This window comes from Clarias gariepinus, chromosome 3, assembly GCF_024256425.1.
Source record: "Clarias gariepinus isolate MV-2021 ecotype Netherlands chromosome 3, CGAR_prim_01v2, whole genome shotgun sequence".
Classification (NCBI taxonomy): Eukaryota; Metazoa; Chordata; class Actinopteri; order Siluriformes; family Clariidae; genus Clarias; species Clarias gariepinus.
Window position 1 is genome coordinate 35,999,896 of NC_071102.1, and position 18,996 is coordinate 36,018,891.

The window sequence follows — 18,996 nt, forward strand, 5'->3', positions numbered from 1 at the left end:
ATACACCTTATAAATCAGTGATAACGCTGTTTACACGACTACTGTTAATAATAATAATAATAATAATAATAATAACGTATTGAATTATATATAAATATTACACATTTATCCTGTCAGATGCAGTTATTCGATTCCTATTTTAAAAAATGTACGAAAACAAAGTAACAAATGTATATAAATATACCAACTAATTACATAGCTTGTAAATATAAAAACTAACTAAACATTACTAATGTTTAATACATTTTTGTGTCTGGAATCAGCGGAACTCGCTAATGTTAGGTTAAAAATTAAAATAAACCATGTTCAGCTGTAAATTATAAAATTTTTTTAACGTTGTTTAAGTTTATGTTATTTAACATTTCAGTTTGTTGTCTTTCGTAAGCAGCCCGAAGGACCGCTGCTGCTATTGCGCATGCGCATTCTCTTGTTGTACCACACTTGCGCATGTGCACTGACGATCATCGCGCGCTGATCTACAAATCATTTTATCCAGGAAGTGCATCGCGTTATTATATGCAGATTTGCGCTAAAGTCTGCGTTAGTCAAAACTCCAACGCCGTCGCTTTTTTTCACCACAGATGTCAACTTGGATACGGCTTGTTTTCCACCAAACCCCCCATGGCTGTAACAACGAGTCCGCACTTTATAGAGTAATGCTTATTTTTTACTAAAATCCGATCGAGATAACTGACAGACGTCCTCTGAAAGGAAGAGAAAATGGAGCGCGACTTTAAGGACATGGACTCAGAAGGCCGGTGGCAGAACCTCTACCTGGTGAGTTAGCCGGCTAGGCTAGCTAGTTAGCCTGCTGTAAAACTGTTTGCCAAAACGTCATAAAGCTTTGCTGTTTTGTACTGAGTTGGTTTTGAAGCCTTTTTAACCCATATGTGTTGTATTAGTACTCGCAGCTTAGCCACGGCTTCACTTCTCTCCTTAACCTGACAGTTAGAGCTTTGGAACGGTGTCGAAGTGTACAGTGTACGGGGATCTGCGCATGTGCAAAGACTAATGAGTCCCTATTTGAAAAGGAGTCGATTCCGTCAGTCGACTCCTTGTCCAACTTTTGAACCGAATTGTCTTTGAGCATTTTTTAAATGATAATTTAATTCATTTATTGTGTAGTCTTGCAGTGTCGATTTTACGGCTAGATGGATATGAATCTTTGTAATTAAGCGCATTGGTGTGTGTTCAACAACGAATAAATATTGCTTTGAAAATTATTACAAAATAATTAAAAAAAATGTTTTTGTTTTTAAATTATAAAGAAGAGGATCTCTTGAAACAACTTTAGCTACAGAAGAAACATCACTGGGCAAAACATCGCGAATTATTACCAGGGATTCAAATGAGTCGTTTGGTAGTCGACTCCTGTTGCTGAGATGATTCGAGTGGTCTGATTCATTAAAAAGATTCGAAATACGCGTGCCTCTCAAACTCTGCTCTAAAAAGTCAGTTTATCAAGTTTATCATCTCCAGCACTGATGATAATGATGATTGTAATGATGAAGATTGTAGATATACACACTGACAATGAAATGAAACAGTTAATTTTAGCTTGTTTTTTTTAATCATTCAAAATGAAAGTGTGCAGTTTTAGTTCCTTAAAGCTGTGTGTGTGTGTGTGTGTGTGTGTGTGGTGAACTCATTATCCCCAGTTCCTGCATTGCTGAATCAGTGGAGAAACTAAAAACAATAGGGACACTTGTTGGTACATGCCGCTTCCTGGAAGTGCTGTTAGAGCTTTCTGGGAAAGGCGTCCCTCTGAGCATCTGTGTGGGACGCAGTGCTGATCGTCAGGACTCTCTCTTTCGCTTTCTCGCGCTCTCTTTTCTTTCTCTCCTCTGTCTCCCTCCCTGTCCCTCTCTTCTCTCTCTACCCCCCCCCCCCATCCATCTCCGTCTCTCCTCTGCATGTCACTTGTTATATTATAATTATAGTTATAGTTATCGCTGCCCTAAAGGATCTGAAATGACTCACAGGAGCACTCGGTTAAAGCCGACGGATGAGTGTAACAATGTAACAAACCATGATGATGAAGGTGTGTGAAATGAACCTGTTCTTCTGTTTTTCCCAAGGAAATCCGTAACCAGTCTCAGGAATGTCCTTATAAAGTGGCAAAGTATCCAGAGAACCGCAACCGTAACAGATACAGGGATGTCAGCCCATGTGAGTGCGCGCACACACACACACACACACACACTCACACAGTCATATACACAGCCATACACTCTCGCTCACATCCCTCATGTCTGGTTTTTATTAATTAAACAGCAGCATGTTCTGAGATGTTGTTTTTATCCACTTACAGCTACACTGTCGTGGTGTGTGTGTTTGTGTTTTAGTCGATCACAGCCGGGTCAAGCTTGGGACCTCGGACAATGACTACATCAACGCCAGCCTGGTGCCTGTAGAGGAAGCGCAGAGAAGCTACATACTGACTCAGGTTACTGCACGCGCGCACACACACACACACACACACACACACACACACACACACACACACACACAGATAGATAGATATTTTTATTGATCCTGAATGAAATTCCAGGCGCACACACATGCACACAAATTAATAAGGACATCCAATTTGAGGAGTTAAGGCTGTTGGAGAAGGTTTGCATTCTCTGTGTTTAACAATGACATAATCACAATAATCTAAAGAGGTTTCTGTATTACATAACAGACACAAAAAAACCCTCATATCTGATCTGAAATTTGTTAAATAATATTTTCCCAATAAAAGTTTTTTTTAGTAAAATATAAGAAATAATCTACAGAATTCCGAAATTTTAAATAATGAATAAATAAATAAATAAATAAATGAGGGTGTAAGCATGCACACCCAAGACAGAGAGCGTGTGTGAGAGCGTGAGAGTAAGCGCACATGAGTTCCTGAATGTGCATGTGTGCGAGTCTGCATGTGTGTGTGTGTAAGGTGAACCTGTAGGAGGTGTAAGGCGCCAGTCAGACCACAGATTTGCATGGTGCTGTTTGTGCTTCATGCAGATTTCTCTCTCCAGGTCAGGTTCAGTCCCAATGTGTCTGAATGTTTACTCTCTCTCTCTGACAGACAGTGTAGGTCACACTCGTTTCAATGAATGTTACACTTCTATTGTATGGAGTGATATTTTTCAAAAGGAATTGCAAACTGCATTTGCAATTGTTTTTCCCATATGTGGATGCATAAAGTGTAACATAATTCAAATGCATTTGCAAAATTTGCATTACTGTGTGCTTTTTCATCTTCGCGAACGAACACTGACTACCAAATTTTAAATAAAAAAGCAAAGTCCATTTGCAGTTGCATTTCCCATGTCTTACAAGTCATGAGCCTGCCATATTTAAATAGCAAAATTTATGACCACGTTTGCTTTTTCACTTTCTCTGCGTATGTAGTCTGCCAAAACTCAAACGCTAATCCATTTACAATTGCATTTCCAACGCGTTACACAGAAACCTGTCAATCAGCATCAGGGGCGGGTCTATACTGTGAGACAGGATTGTATGGGGAGTGACATCACTCGCAGTTGACGACTAAGAGGGGGGAAATTTGAGCGATGGAGGTGAACCGAGATTATCACATCTGTTTATCAAGAAATAAACACACAAAATTGACAAATCTGAGTAGACAGAGAAGCTATTACTAATAAATATATTATAGATCTTCTCCTGTTACAGCCTGCTGGAGCTAAATCTGTCAGAAACGATGCTTACCGACCATCTAAAAAGTGCATGACCAGAACCCAACCGTTTATTTTCAGAAGAATACACAAGATTACAGAGAAATACCTCACAGGACATCAAACATATTACACTGTTAGGCTACAGTATGGATTATTTGTTTGTTTATTAGTTCGTTGAATTGATTATTAATTATTTTATAAAAATAAATGATTACACAGACAATTCTTGTGCCAAAAAACAGATAATTTGTTAAATAGGAGTCGGGGTGTTTTTTATTATTTAAAAAAATAATAATAATTGTAAAGGTATGTATGAAAATGAATGCACTTTGATACAGTCTATTATAAGTTGGAAAAAATGACAAATCAACAAAATTTCAAAGGTAAAACCAACTGTACCAACCATCCTTGCTAAAAACTACTAATGGTTATAGTTATTAGCAAGGATATAGTACAGTTGGTTTTACCTTTGAAATTTCTATAGCAAAAAAGTTATTGAATTTTGTTGATTTGTCATTTGTCTATCTGACCATTTTGATTCATACACATTCAAATTCCATACAAACTTAAATAATTCTTTTGATTGTGTAAAGCTGCTTTGGGACAATGCCAATTGTTAAAAGCGCTATACAAATAAAATTGAATTGAACCATTCCCTTCGCAATATTCAGTTTAATAATGTTTTTATTTAAATAAATAAATAAAAATTACAATAGCTTTTTTGTTATGTGGATTACACATGTAAAACCAGTTGAACCATAATTCACTCTCACTGCAAATAACTACAACCATTTCTTTTTCTCTTTCAGTTTGATTTAATTTTACTTTTCTTTGCAAAAAAATAATTAAAAAATTTTACATTTTGATTATTTTATCAAACTGAATATTGCAAAGAGAATAGTTGTAGTTATTAGCAAGGATAGAGTGGATTATAGTACAGTACAATTATAATAATTTTTTTTTTTAATAATAAAAAACACCCTGACTCTCATTTAACACATTATCTGTTTTATTGGCACAATAATTGTCTGTGTAATCATTTATTTTTAAATGTACATAAAAATAATTATTAATCAGTTAAACAAACAAGTGAATAAACTAATAATCCATACTGTGTTATGCGCTAATATGCGTATTTTATATTGCTTATTTTATAATAATCATTTCATGTAATTTTTATTTAGTGTAAACATTTTTGTATTACATGACAAACCCCTGCAAAATAAATGTGCCACAAAATAAACATTATATGTGGAATTTGTATTAATAGTCTTGACGGCTGTCACGTGACTAGGGTTAATTATAATAGTAATATTATATTATTATATGTGTTATGCATTTTAGCTCATAACACCGTGCTTCTGAAAGATTAAGTTTCAGCAGGCTGTAACAGGAGAATTTGTAATTTTTGTGTGCTTATTTCTTAATAAACAGATGAGATAATCTTGAATGTGTGGCGAATGTCCAATATAAAACCAACTTTACTGCGGTTCACCTCCATTGCTTAAATTCCCCTCTCTTGGTCGTCAACTGCGAGTGACGTCACGCCCCCCAGTATAGACCCGCCCCTGACGCTGATTGACAGGTTTCAGTGTAACGCGTTGGAAATGCAATTGCAAATGGATTAGCGATTGCGTTTGAGTTTCGGCAGGCTACATACGCGACGCAGAGAAAGTGAAAAAGCAAACGTGGTCATTGATTTTGCTATTTAAATATGACCGGTTCATGACTTTTAAGACATGGGAAATGCAACTGCAAATGGACTTTGCTTTTTTAATTGAAATTTGACAGTGTTCGTTTGCGAAGGCGAAAAACTGCATTTGAATTATGTCACACTTTTTGCATCCACATATGGGAAACACAATTGCAAATGCAGGTTGCAATTCCTTTTGAAAAATGTCCGGGATATCACTCCATACAATTGAAATGTGTTCTGTATAATACATACAATTGTCCACTGGGGATTGCACTACGATTACTAACACTAAAAACCAGAACACACACAATGTGAAGAGCTCCAGGTGGGAAAACGTGACCCATTTCTAAACCACGTGTGTATTTGTGTGTGAAAATGAGCCTGACTTTGACACATCACCATGACAACATGGGACGGGGAGGGGGACCCGCCAGCAGTGCTGCCTCTGCATTAGACAGACAGGAAATAAATTTAGGAAACGACAGCAGACATGGGGGGGGGGGGTTTATATGTGATGTAATGATGATTAAGATGATAAAGAGGAGTGTTTTTGCTCTACAGGGCCCTCTCAGAAACACTTGCGGTCATTTCTGGCTGATGATCTGGGAACAGAAAACCAAAGCCGTCATCATGCTGAACAGAGTGATTGAGAAAGACTCTGTAAGTCCCGTGCACACACCAACACACACACACACACACACAAACACTTGTCTGGAATAATCCCTAAAGGTTATAGCGATAACTAAAGCAAACCTCTACTTGGAATAATAATAGCCAAAACAGTTTATCCGTGGTGATGGTGTTGAATTGTTGGGTTGATCGGTTGCCATGGCGATAAGTGGCCGTTTAGTTTATTTATTTATTTATTTTTTCCATATTGTCTGCCTTCCTGCGTTCTCAGCTACAGCAGGAAATAAGATGGGTGTGGGAGGTAAGGGGTTCAAGTTTCTGGTCTCACTAACTTTTGCTTTGTGCCAGATTTATGTCAACGTTCTGAACCTCACACATTTGAGCACACAAACACACACACTCACACTAGATCAGGGATCAGCGCTGTTATACAGACATGGTGAGTTTCAGAGTTAGAGTTATTACATATAGTAAAATATCATCATTAACATTTATGATCTGTGTGTGTAGAGCAAATATATAGACTTCATTACACACTGGTGTTTGTGAGAGATTCACTCTGCACACAGTAAAAACAAACAAACACACAGGCTCTGAGCGAGTGTGAAAGGTGTGGGTAATAATATACCTATCTAGCGGATGTCTTGAGCATGGGTGTGTTTTCACACCTCTCACACTTTACACCTCACCGCTAAGGTGTTAAAGCCCCGCTCGTCTCCCTCTGCTCGTCTCAGACTCCGTCCACACGAAGCCGGTGCGTTCCCTATCCGATCATTTTTTCCCGTAAACACGGCGCCGTCTCAAGAAATATCTGCGTACACACGAAACCACTGAAAACGGTGTAGTATATATGCCAGACCAGTATGGGGCGCTGTAATTCTGCCATAGAGATACACTATACACGGAGAAGAAGACTTTGAGCATGCGCATAACCTTGCGCGCTGTATACGAACCAAGATTGTGTTGTCCATTATCGCTTGTTGCTCATAACAGTTGCATAAAAGCAATAGATTTTGCTGTAATAAAGCTAGCAGGCTTTGTAGCAACACGAACACAATCATGTAGTCTGCCATTATTGTTGTTGCTGTTACGTGTGACGCAGCCGACACGTGATGTGATGACATCATCGTTTCACAAAATATACGGATTGGCCGTACACACGAAGACGCAAGGGTGTCGTTTTCAGATTTATCCACTTTGGGACCCGGTTTCAAAAAATAGCGGTTTACAGCGAAACGCGTCTCTGTGTGGACAGGCCCTCAGACTGGGGACATTTTCACATCATGTCCTGATGTGTATGTCCACCTCAACCCAGACATGGACTAATGTTTAGACGCGATGTCTGTCTTCTCCATAGTCTTTGTGTGAGCATGTAGCACTCACCAATCTCATCCTCTGTTCTACACAGCCATAGCTAATGCAGTAGGAAGCAATCGTTTCTGGGCAAGTTACAAATCAATCGTGACTAATGTGAAAGTGTCCCGTCATCTCCAGCTCCTTTAGAAAGCGAAAGAGAAACCCCAGGGTGTAAGCAGATTAGAACTCTGTGCACGCTCACAAGCTCCTGTTTAGCATGTTTGAGTTCTGTATAGTAATAATTTAGAAAACATAGTAGTGAAAGAAACGTAAAACTGAAAGAAAACTCGTTTAGTGTATGTTTTTATTTTTATTTTTTTTTATCGTAATTATTTCCACAGCTTTGACTTGTCAGGCTTTCTTTTAAGCTGAAATGATTTGTATGTTTGTATGTTTACGCATTTATTTTGGAGCAAATATGACCAGCGATTCTGAATTATTCTGTAATAGTTAGGCAATTGGTTAATCAGTCAGTTAGTAGATTAATTAGTTAATATCTTATTAGTTAACAAGATTACTTAAAATTTTGAGTGGTGTTCGAGTCAAAGCGAGACTTTTGAATTTGCAGGATAACAGAACTCTCTTTATTTCACTATATAATCCCCTGCTACATTAATGCACTTATCCCAGTGTTTCATTAGCGCTTGGATGCCATTAAGGTGGAAAGTTTTCTCAGTACGCCGGAGCCATGATCAGACCGCCTGCTGAAGTCTAAAATGCTGGCCTCCCAGGAACTAACGTCCCAAACATGTGGAAATAGCGTGGAGCGGGGTCAGAACTGAACGGTGGATGCGGCGATAACTCTCAGCCGAGTTCCTGTAATGTGCAAGTAGTGCTGGTGAATGATTGTGTGTACGAGTTATCTGTTGATTTTTAAGGATCAGTTGTTCCGTTCACTGAATGTTCAACGGAAACGACTGCAGTGGACTCCGAGCCACCTCGGCTGGGTGTCATCCGTGGATGTACGTCCATCTTTAAAACATTTGCACAATTAAAGTGTTTAACTGCAGCTAAGAGTCTCATCGCTGCAGTGTGCTTGAAGTCTTTGTGTAAAGGTCACACACTTTTATGCTTTTATTCACCAGCAATTTCATCACGGTTTAACTTGAACACCTTTCAGACATTGGTGACTTGCATGTTGAAGATCTTAATAACAACTTAACATTCCTCTTTACCACTTTTTAATATTTAACTTTAAAAAAGATTTTTTAAATGTTTTCCTATAATAGATTTATTTTATTATATCTTTTTAGGGAGAGGTTATACAAGAAGGACTTTTTTTTAAACAAAAGAATTTTTAAAAATGCTTAAATACAAACAAAATAAAAATTCAGATTTCTTATAATGTATTGTTGTTGAAATATATATATATATATATATATATATATATATATTCATGCAGTGTGTCATGTAGCTGTATGTGAACATAAACTATCTGCAAAGTTGTGACGTCGACAGTGTCAATGAAGTTTTTGTCTATTAAAAAAAAAAAGTCGGCTCACATTCACCTAAACGAGTCGTTAGCAATTCGAATCTTTTTCTGTTACGGATCCATATCACTAAGTAACATACTTGCATAATGTCTGCCCACGTTCTACGTCGCGAACAACTTGCCTGCCCACAAAGTACAATTTCCACGGTAGATCATGTCAGGAAGACGCTGTATCCACTGAGAAACATCCTGCTCCAGTCGTGCTTGCGAACAGTTTCTTGTCAATGTGCCACTTTAACCGTTTCATCGTCAGACTCCGGCTCGAATTGATAGGGTAAAATCGAGGCCTTTTTTTTCTATGTATTGACGGGTCTCCAGAGCTGTCATTCAGGTATGGTAATGGATGTTTCGTTTTCCGACACCTGCTGTAGTGGTAAACCAATCATAAAGGACCGCGCCATCCAAATCACAGCAGTGAGGGCTCACGGAAAGAAGGGGTTTAGACAGACTGAATCTTTGAACTGCTTCACACGAGTCATTAACGAATCATTTAGTAATGGGGACATTTAGTAAAACGAATTAATTAGTAAATCTATCTTTGGAGAAAACTAAAGTGTTTTTTGACCTTGCATACATGTAAACCTGTTTTAAGAGACTCATAAAGCAATATTAACAACCTTTAAAATGGCATAATAGGGGCACTTTAACAGATATTTTACACACACACACACACAAGGACAATGTTGAATTTGTTTCTTCTTGAGTAAGAGTTGGTGTGATGTCACCCGGCAGGAGAAGTGTGCCCAGTACTGGCCCACGGCGGAGGAACAGGAGATGACATTTCGGGACACGCGCTTTGTGGTGAAGCTGCTATCAGAGGACATCAAGTCTTACTACACCACACGCTTACTGGAGCTGCAGAACGCCAACGTGAGCTTCTCAGACAGTCCTCCAGTCAGTGTTTAATAATTAATATCAGTTAATGTATGTTAATGAGTGAGTGTGTGTTTTAGACAGGAGAAAAGAGAGAAATCTACCACTTTCATTACACCACATGGCCCGACTTTGGCGTCCCGGATTCCCCAGCGTCCTTCCTCAACTTCCTGTTTAAGGTGCGTGAGTCCGGATCGTTGGGGGCGGAGCACGGACCGGCGGTGGTGCACTGCAGCGCAGGAATTGGCCGATCCGGAACCTTCTCCCTCGTCGACACCTGTCTCGTACTGGTGAGAAGTGTGTTTGTGTTTGTTTGTGTGTGTGTGTGTGTGTGTTGTTGTTGTTGTTATAAACATGACTGTCTTGTCCCCACAGATGGACAAGAGGAAAGATCCGTCATCTGTGGACATTAAGAAGGTGCTGCTAGACATGAGGAGGTACAGGATGGGTCTGATTCAGACTCCGGACCAGCTCCGCTTCTCCTACATGGCCGTGCTGGAGGGGGCCAAGTGCATCATGGGGGATTCATCAGTACAGGTAGAGCAGAAAAGAGATTAACAGACAGACAAACAGACAGGTAAGGGTAACAGAGGACAGGGAAAAGCACAAACTGGCATAAAATTGCAGAAAGACATATAGATGGACAAAGGTGCAGGTGGGCAGACAGACAGGGAAGACAAACTAGAGTGCAGATAGACAGGTGGAAGTGTGGGCGGGCAGATAAAAAATCCACAGTTGTGTAGACAGACAGAAATGGATATAAAATAGAAATAGATGCAAGTAGAAGTACAGACAGACAGGCTGAAGGGCAAGCGAGGAGACACAGACGTACAGGTAGACAGTAAAACAAAGAAGCATGAACAGAGAAGCACAGACAGTGAGACAGAAGTACAGAAAAACAGTGAGATGGAAGGACAGACAGACAGACAGTGAGACGGAAGGAAGGACAGACAGTGAGACGCAAGGACAGACAGACAGTGAGACGGAAGGACGGGCAGACAGACAGTGAGACGGAAGGACGGGCAGACAGACAGTGAGACGGAAGGACGGACAGACAGAACGTGAGACGGAAGGACGGACAGACAGAACGTGAGACGGAAGGACGGACAGACAGACCGTGAGACGGAAGGACGGACGGACAGACCGTGAGACGGAAGGACGGACGGACAGACCGTGAGACGGAAGGACGGACGGACAGACCGTGAGACGGAAGGACGGACGGACAGACAGTGAGACGGAAGGACGGACAGACTGTGAGACGGACGGACGGACGGACAGACCGTGAGACGGAAGGACGGACAGACAGACAGTGAGACGGAAGGACGGACGGACAGACAGACAGTGAGACGGAAGGTAGGACGGACAGACAGACAGTGAGACGGAAGGTAGGACGGACAGACAGACAGTGAGACGGAAGGTAGGACGGACAGACAGACAGTGAGACGGAAGGTAGGACAGACAGACAGTGAGACGGAAGGTAGGACGGACAGACAGTGAGACGGAAGGACGGACGGACAGACAGTGAGACGGAAGGACGGACAGACAGTGAGACGGAGAGAAGGATAGACGGTGAGACGGAAGGAAGGACGGACAAACCGTGAGACGGAAGGACGGACGAACAGACCGTGAGACGGAAGGACGGACGGACAGACCGTGAGACGGAAGGAAGGACAGACAGTGAGACGGAGAGAAGGATAGACGGTGAGACGGAAGGAAGGACGGACAAACCGTGAGACGGAAGGACGGACGAACAGACCGTGAGACGGAAGGACGGACGGACAGACCGTGAGACGGACGGACAGACCGTGAGACGGACGGACGGACAGACCGTGAGACGGACGGACGGACAGACCGTGAGACGGAAGGACGGACGGACAGACCGTGAGACGGAAGGACGGACGGACAGACCGTGAGACGGAAGGACGGACAGACAGACAGTGGGAAGGACAAACAGACAGTCTGACGGAAGGACAGACAGACAGTGAGACGGAAGGACGGACGGACAGACAGACAGTGAGACGGAAGGTAGGACGGACAGACAGACAGTGAGACGGAAGGTAGGACGGACAGACAGACAGTGAGACGGAAGGTAGGACGGACAGACAGACAGTGAGACGGAAGGTAGGACAGACAGACAGTGAGACGGAAGGTAGGACAGACAGACAGTGAGACGGAAGGACGGACAGACAGACAGTGAGACGGAAGGACGGACAGACAGTGAGACGGAAGGAAGGACAGACAGTGAGACGGAGAGAAGGATAGACGGTGAGACGGAAGGAAGGACGGACAAACCGTGAGACGGAAGGACGGACGAACAGACCGTGAGACGGAAGGACGGACGGACAGACCGTGAGACGGAAGGAAGGACAGACAGTGAGACGGAGAGAAGGATAGACGGTGAGACGGAAGGAAGGACGGACAAACCGTGAGACGGAAGGACGGACGAACAGACCGTGAGACGGAAGGACGGACGGACAGACCGTGAGACGGACGGACAGACCGTGAGACGGACGGACGGACAGACCGTGAGACGGACGGACGGACAGACCGTGAGACGGAAGGACGGACGGACAGACCGTGAGACGGAAGGACGGACGGACAGACAGTGGGAAGGACAAACAGACAGTCTGACGGAAGGACAGACAGACAGTGAGACGGAGAGAAGGATAGACGGTGAGACGGAGAGACGGAAGGACGGTGAGACGGAAGGACGGACAGACGGTGAGACGGAAGGACGGACAGACGGTGAGACGGAAGGAAGGACAGACGGTGAGACGGAAGGAAGGACAGACGGTGAGACGGAAGGAAGGACAGACGGTGAGACGGAAGGAAGGACAGACAGACAGACGGTGAGACGGAAGGAAGGACAGACAGACAGACGGTGAGACGGAAGGAAGGACAGACAGACAGACGGTGAGACGGAAGGAAGGACAGACAGACAGACGGTGAGACGGAAGGAAGGACAGACAGACGGTGAGACGGAAGGAAGGACAGACAGACGGTGAGACGGAAGGAAGGACGGACAGACGGTGAGACGAAAGGACGGACGGACAGGCGGTGAGACGAAAGGACGGACGGACAGACGGTGAGACGAAAGGACGGACGGACAGACGGTGAGACGGAAGGACGGACGGACAGACGGTGAGACGGAAGGAAGGAAGGACAGACAGACAGACGGTGAGACGGAAGGAAGGACAGACAGACAGACGGTGAGACGGAAGGAAGGACAGACAGACAGACAGTGAGACGGAAGGAAGGACAGACAGTCAGAAGCTCAGTCAGACAGACGGGTTGATGGATAGACAGACAGTTCATCTGTGTGTTTGTTTCAGAAACAGTGGCAGGAGCTCTCCAGAGAGGATCAGGTCTGTATCCCCGAGTCTCCATCACCACCAAAGTGTCCCTTGGAGCGCTACAACGGCACCCGGAAGCCCCGAGCGGACGACGCAGAAGAGGCGGAGGGAGAGAGGAAAACGACAAAAGATGAAAGAGAAGCGGACGGAGACACGTGCACAGCGAAGTAAGCGGCTGTCCTTCTGTTCACATCGTCTCCCACGGTGGACATGTTGGTTTGGCTTCTATTCTGACACGTCTTAACACCTGTCCACTTCTTGTGTTTCAGCGCACGCAAAAGACAGAGAGACGAGAAGATCACCACATCCACACAGAAAACTCCTCAGAAGCAGCCGAAGCCCAGGACAAACGAGACAGAGAAGAAGAGGAAAAGGTGATGCTCGTAATACATACAGGGACTTGCTTAAGTATCGGCACCAAACACACATTGATAGAGCACTATATATGTTGCTTTATTTAAACGTGAGGTCATTAATTATGGAGGTTAATTACGTTATCGTTTTGGTTGTAAATTTAATGAAGTTTCAGTTCATTTGTATAATCAAGATTTTACATTGTAAATCATTCATCACCCCCTACTGGGCTTGTTATGAACTGTCATAATGAATTTGCTTAAAATGATAGTTAATTCCAACACGACGCTGAACAAGTACGTGAAAAACTGTTCAGGTCTGAAATCACAACTTGATGAAGAGATTTGCTGCTGTTTGCATAAACATGAATCTTTCTCATTACCAGGTTCACCTTAAATATAAACACAGGAATGTCGAGAAAAAGTCATTGAGGTTTGGAAGTAGTTTAGCTCAATACTCTCGAATAATCACGCAGAACATCATGTAGTTCTAGTCCCTGGGTTTGTCAGCTGGGAAACATCTTGTGTGAATACATGAAATAGAGTGAAGACCTCTTTCTAAAGAACTGCTACTCGGATCTGTTTTGTTGATATTGAGTATTCTACAATGTTAGTCATCATCTAGTCTTTTATTTCACGGTGAAAGAAAGTGAGGGAGGATGAAGTTAATTGATGTGAAGGTAAAGCAAAAGTCCAGCGCCTTTCTAACTGACGTGGTTTAATCCAGCAGCAGTAGTGTGATGTGACACGTGTGTCTGTGTGTATAGTTTAGCTTCTCACTCTAGTCCAATTCAGTAGGTGCATATCATTACGAGTCAGGTGTAAACTGGGAACGTTCTGCTGAAGCGTTTAGAGGTTTCCATCCTCCTGTTTTTTCACGCTGTTACAGGACTGACCATGTTGCACCTCTTTCATACAGCCTGGGCTGCATCTGCTGTACGTGACAAAGCGAACCCTGACCCCTGGCCTTCTCCCACCCGAAGCCGAGACAGCGCCAGCCTGGGCTCTCCCGGGCCTCCGTGCACACACACGCACCCTCCCCCAGGCTGGACGTGAGGAAATACAGTAGAACACGTTGTGTTGTGCTGCTCGATGCTAATTCCCTTAACGCTAATCATGGCTTTGAGCTTGGAGTGGTAAGATGCAGCATGGTGTGAGGTTAAAGAGCAACTCCAGCACACACACACCTTCTGTCTCAATGTTTTGTTTGGGGTTTTTTTGTGCTAGGAGAACACACACCATATTGTTCTAGAGGGGTGTGTTCTGGTCATGTTCAAAAGAAGGGGTGAGGTTGGGGATTTGGTTACAGCTCTAGAGGCTTAGTGTCATTTATATGGTGTGTTTGTGTGTATACACACTTAGGGTTCAGAGTGTGTGTGCTTTAAGTATGCGATAGTAAAATCAGAAATCTGACAAGATATCGTGTGTAAAATCACACACACGAAGACACACAAGAAGGATAAGAACACTTATTCAACCCTGACTGTGTGTGTGTGTGAGTGTCGTGAACCTGAATCCCAAAATGTCAGGTTTATGTCTGTCAGATAAACACTAGTCTGTCATAACAGAGTGTGAGGGGAAATTAGCACCTAGTTACCCATAGTGACATTGTAGGTCACCTGCAGTTTTGTGATGACATAAAATAATGGTGTGAAACATGGAGTTGCTTTTTAACAGTTATTGATCAGCTTTCTCTGAACACAAAACAAACATTAGTGAGAGAGGGAGGACAGGGTAGTGTGTTGACAGTGTGTGTGTTATGTGTCTAATCAAACGTGTGGCGTTGCACTTTCACTACTGACCCCTCCAAGGATGATCGCATGCCTGTGTTACTAGCTTAAATAATATTTTTTATTATATGTTTTTGTTTAATTTTGAAGTTTTGAACCATCATGTGAATGGTACACACACGGCTGCCACAGGTTTGGTGATCACATGATTGCGCCTTACACAGTTAATGATATCACACCAGCTGTTTCAGGTTATCATAAGTGGAACATTTATGTTAAGCTCTGAAATATAAGTAGTTCATTAAGAAGTCAATAAAATACTAGTTAATCAGTGTCATACTCGACTGCGGGATCGTGCTGTTGTACTGAATATCAGCTTGATATTAATTGTTCATGATATTCAGCACAACTTAAACCTCGAGTGTGATATTGCCTTTTATGCAATTTTTAGTTCCACAAACACCATTTATTATCAACAGATTATGATTTGTTTCTTTATTTAACTTAAGTTATTCTGCTTCACCAACATGCATCTTTTCGTACTTGATAAAACTCACTAACTGCGACTGCTGAACCGACAGTTAGCGACGGCAGTGAGAGTAATTAGTGGAGATGAGCGTAATTTCAAGGTCTTATAGATACTATGTACACAAAAGGTGAGGAGAATAAAATATGGAAGTGGGGGAGAGTCCTGAGAAACGTACATTTACTTTACAATAAATTTTTTTTCTGCTTTAGAGTACAGTGAAGCCTCAGTATACGAATTTAATCTGTTCTGGAGGCGAGTTCTTTCTTACGCCGAAATTTCGTCTTGCAAACCGCATTTTTCCATAGGAACTAATCTAAATGCAAATGATCTGTTGCGGCCACCCAAAAATATTACAAGGCCGTCAGGTGACCATGTTTAAAGGAAAAGCACACACACCATTGTTTATACGCATATACAGTTTCTTGATTTTTTTTTTTTTTTTTTTATATATACTAGTAAATAGTCATATTTTTTGTACTGCAGTGTCTGGTTTGGGTTTGGTATATTGAGTGTGTGTGTGTGTGGTGTTTTTTTTTTTTTTTTTTGGTTTGTTTTGTTTTTTGGCTACTGAAAGTGTGCAAAACTGAAAGTACGCACGACCAACTTGATCGCCCGCATGCCGAAACCGCTTTGCATGGCGGAGCAAAATTTAGCCAAAATCTTGGTTTGTAATAAAAATATCCTCAAGCCAGGGCGGGGCGTTCGTACGGCAAGGGTCCGCTGTATTGACTCTGTTAATTTCCTGGTTGCTGGGGCTGAATCCCAATTAGGGTTAAATGAAAAGCTATTATGTTATGTAGGGTGTACAGTCCCTTGTACCACACACCAAGTTGTGCCCTTGATTAAGGGTTAGGGGAAAAAAAAAAGCGATTTGGGATTCAGCCTTGTGAGCTTTTGTAGCTCACATTAGACATAAATGAAACAACACAGAAGCGATTCAGAACAACTTAGAACTGATTACTAAAAGGAGATAACGTGTTTAAGATGACATGACATTATCATGTGACTGGTTGTGAATGTGGGTTTTGTCGGGGAGCTGCTTTCCCCTCGGTACAGCGGACCGTACAGACCTACCTTGACCCACACTGCGACTGACAGTTAGTGAAATTAACCACTGTAAAACACCTTGGACCTAAAGTGATACATACAGTTAAACGTCCCAGTGCTGTTACTGTCTATTATTGGCACTCGTAGCACCTCTCGTCCAGTCAGATTGTTCAGTCAGAGCTGACTGTTGAATAAAAATAATTATATTTTCTGTCTATCGGACACAAATACCCGGGATTGTAAAGGAAGCTCTCAAGTGGTGAGTTTGTGACTTGTAGAATGTAGAAGGAGGTTTGTGACTTGTAGGAATGTAGAAGGAGGTTTTACACCCAGGAAGGGAAATGACGCTCGTCCTGCACACTGAACGGAATGTTAAAGTGCTTATGGATCATAGTGTATGAATATAAAACACATCAGTTATTGATCCAGGGTGTGTGTAAAAATAAAAAAGAGAAATAGAGAGAATAGAGCACTTGAGGTACAGGAAAATAGCTGTTTATGTTTTTGTTTCATTAATATGTTTTATTCATCACTTATTGGGGTTGCCTCCATTTTTGCTTATAATAGCACTGTGTGTGTGTATGTTTACGAGCAAGAGCATTACTGTCCTTTTGTATCCTACAGACGGAAGTACAGTGTATGGATGGACTTTATGGGCGTGGTTATAAAAATGATTGACCGGATCGAGCACTCGTTTCCTGAACACCTTTTTCTCAGCCACATCTTATACACTTTAAAAAAAAATAAAATGCTTTGCTCATGTTGTACCTCTCTCAACAGTGTGTGTGTGTGTGTGTGTGTTTTAATTAGAATGTGTTCAGTTAAAGCTTCTGTAGCTGATTCTGGATCTAAGAGCCAAGTTTGCTGTGTGCTTTTTGTAACTATGAGGCTAATGTTGCTAACAAGTTCTGGAAGTGTGTCTCTTCTAGATTAGCACGGTTTCCATAAACAGACTAAATTCCCAAAGCTGAATCCCTTCTCCACTCCAGCGTCACATACTCTGGCAGAGAATGTGATGTGAAGGCGGAACACTGCACCACTGTGTGCTATACGCTTCCATTATCTGTTAGCCACATCAGCCTCAAAACGGCAAAAAACATGTCCCATCGAGAATAAAACTAAAGCTTTGATACGGTTTCTGTTTGCAGAGCGCGAACGACCAGCGACACCTAACAACGCCTCGGCAACCACGGCAGGACTCTCCAGCCCATAATACTCCTCTACACTGTTTACAGCATAGACTCTGAGGAGCGTGTGTGTCCTCATACCAACACACACAGACACCAGCAGTGCAGCGCTGGCTTTGATTTTAGTCTCAGTACTATCTGACATTTTGTTGTTCCATTATTTTTAATATTATTATTATTATTATTTTGCAAAAGCTGATGCTAGAGTTCTATGCATCACTGATTTATATCTTCTGATTTTTTTAGGGTTTTTTTTCTGACCGCCATGTTATTTCTGAAATACTCTATTTTTATATCAGAGACGACTTCGAAGATTCACTCGCATCCGAGATCTGCTTCGCTTTTAAATAAAAGGTACAAGTATTTTTGATAAGACGACACGTTCAATCAGGAGGAAGAACGACAAAAAGTAGGGGGAAAAAAAGTCTTAAGTTTTCTTTGTAGTAAAAGAACAGAATGTTGCATTGTCTAGTTTGTGGATTTGTCAGTTTGCGATCATATGTTCTATTAAAACTCCATTTTTGTAAAGAATCAACGTGTCTGTGTCACTCATTAGGGTGTTGTCAGGTTTTGGAAGCACGTTTCCGCTCACAATACTCCAGTGTATCCCACCATTTATCATACTGAAATAGGGGCGGGGTCATGGGTTTATGGGCATATAATTGACAGGTGGTCAGTATAAACACGAGATAGCGTCCCGGCTCAAGGACTTTGTAAAAGACGTAGAAAGACTCGCTCTCAGGCTTTGGTGAGGGAACGGGTTAAGTTGAAGAGACAGCTGGAGGAGCATGAAATGTTCCTGATGATTTAAAAGTAAAACAGGAAACAAGATGACGATCCAGATGCAGTTGAGCAGAGAGAAAGAGAGATCAGGCAACTGAACTCATTAGAGCTGTAGTGAAGGAAAGGGTTGAGATAATGGAAAAGCTTTTGGAAAAGAAGGAAAGAACGGAGTTTCAGCTTAAGCCTGAGACAAATGAAGATGATGGAGAAGAAGAAACACGATGAGGGATTCAAGTTTGCGTAAGGGGACCAAGAAGAGTGAAAAGCTGATTGTGAAAACT

General features: G+C 42.2%; 1 protein-coding gene across 2 annotated transcripts; it reads left to right on the top strand.

The window, feature by feature from the left end:
* Positions 1–519: 519 nt before the first annotated feature.
* On the top strand, positions 520–18,463 carry ptpn2b (protein tyrosine phosphatase non-receptor type 2b). 2 transcript variants are annotated; one of them, XM_053492419.1, is made up of 10 exons: positions 520–777; positions 2,079–2,169; positions 2,346–2,446; positions 5,944–6,042; positions 9,593–9,730; positions 9,814–10,023; positions 10,109–10,270; positions 13,066–13,253; positions 13,356–13,460; positions 14,359–16,205. In XM_053492419.1, the coding sequence occupies exons 1-10, from the start codon at positions 721–723 to the stop codon at positions 14,381–14,383; spliced, it is 1,176 nt and encodes a 391-aa protein (XP_053348394.1). In that variant the 5' UTR covers positions 520–720; the 3' UTR covers positions 14,384–16,205. The 2 variants fall into 2 exon arrangements, with proteins under 2 accessions (XP_053348394.1, XP_053348393.1); XM_053492418.1 differs by lacking the exon at positions 14,359–16,205 and adding an exon at positions 17,894–18,463 and having other exon boundaries at positions 521–777.
* Positions 18,464–18,996: the final 533 nt, after the last annotated feature.

Bases quoted from the DNA above. Each gene is read 5' to 3' on its own strand.
- ptpn2b (XM_053492419.1), top strand. From the start codon at position 721: ATGGAGCGCGACTTTAAGGACATGGACTCAGAAGGCCGGTGGCAGAAC. The intron at 778-2,078 runs GTGAGTTAGCCG...GTTTTTCCCAAG, and splicing joins GGTGGCAGAACCTCTACCTG to GAAATCCGTAACCAGTCTCA. The intron at 9,731-9,813 runs GTGAGCTTCTCA...TGTGTGTTTTAG, and splicing joins TGGAGCTGCAGAACGCCAAC to ACAGGAGAAAAGAGAGAAAT.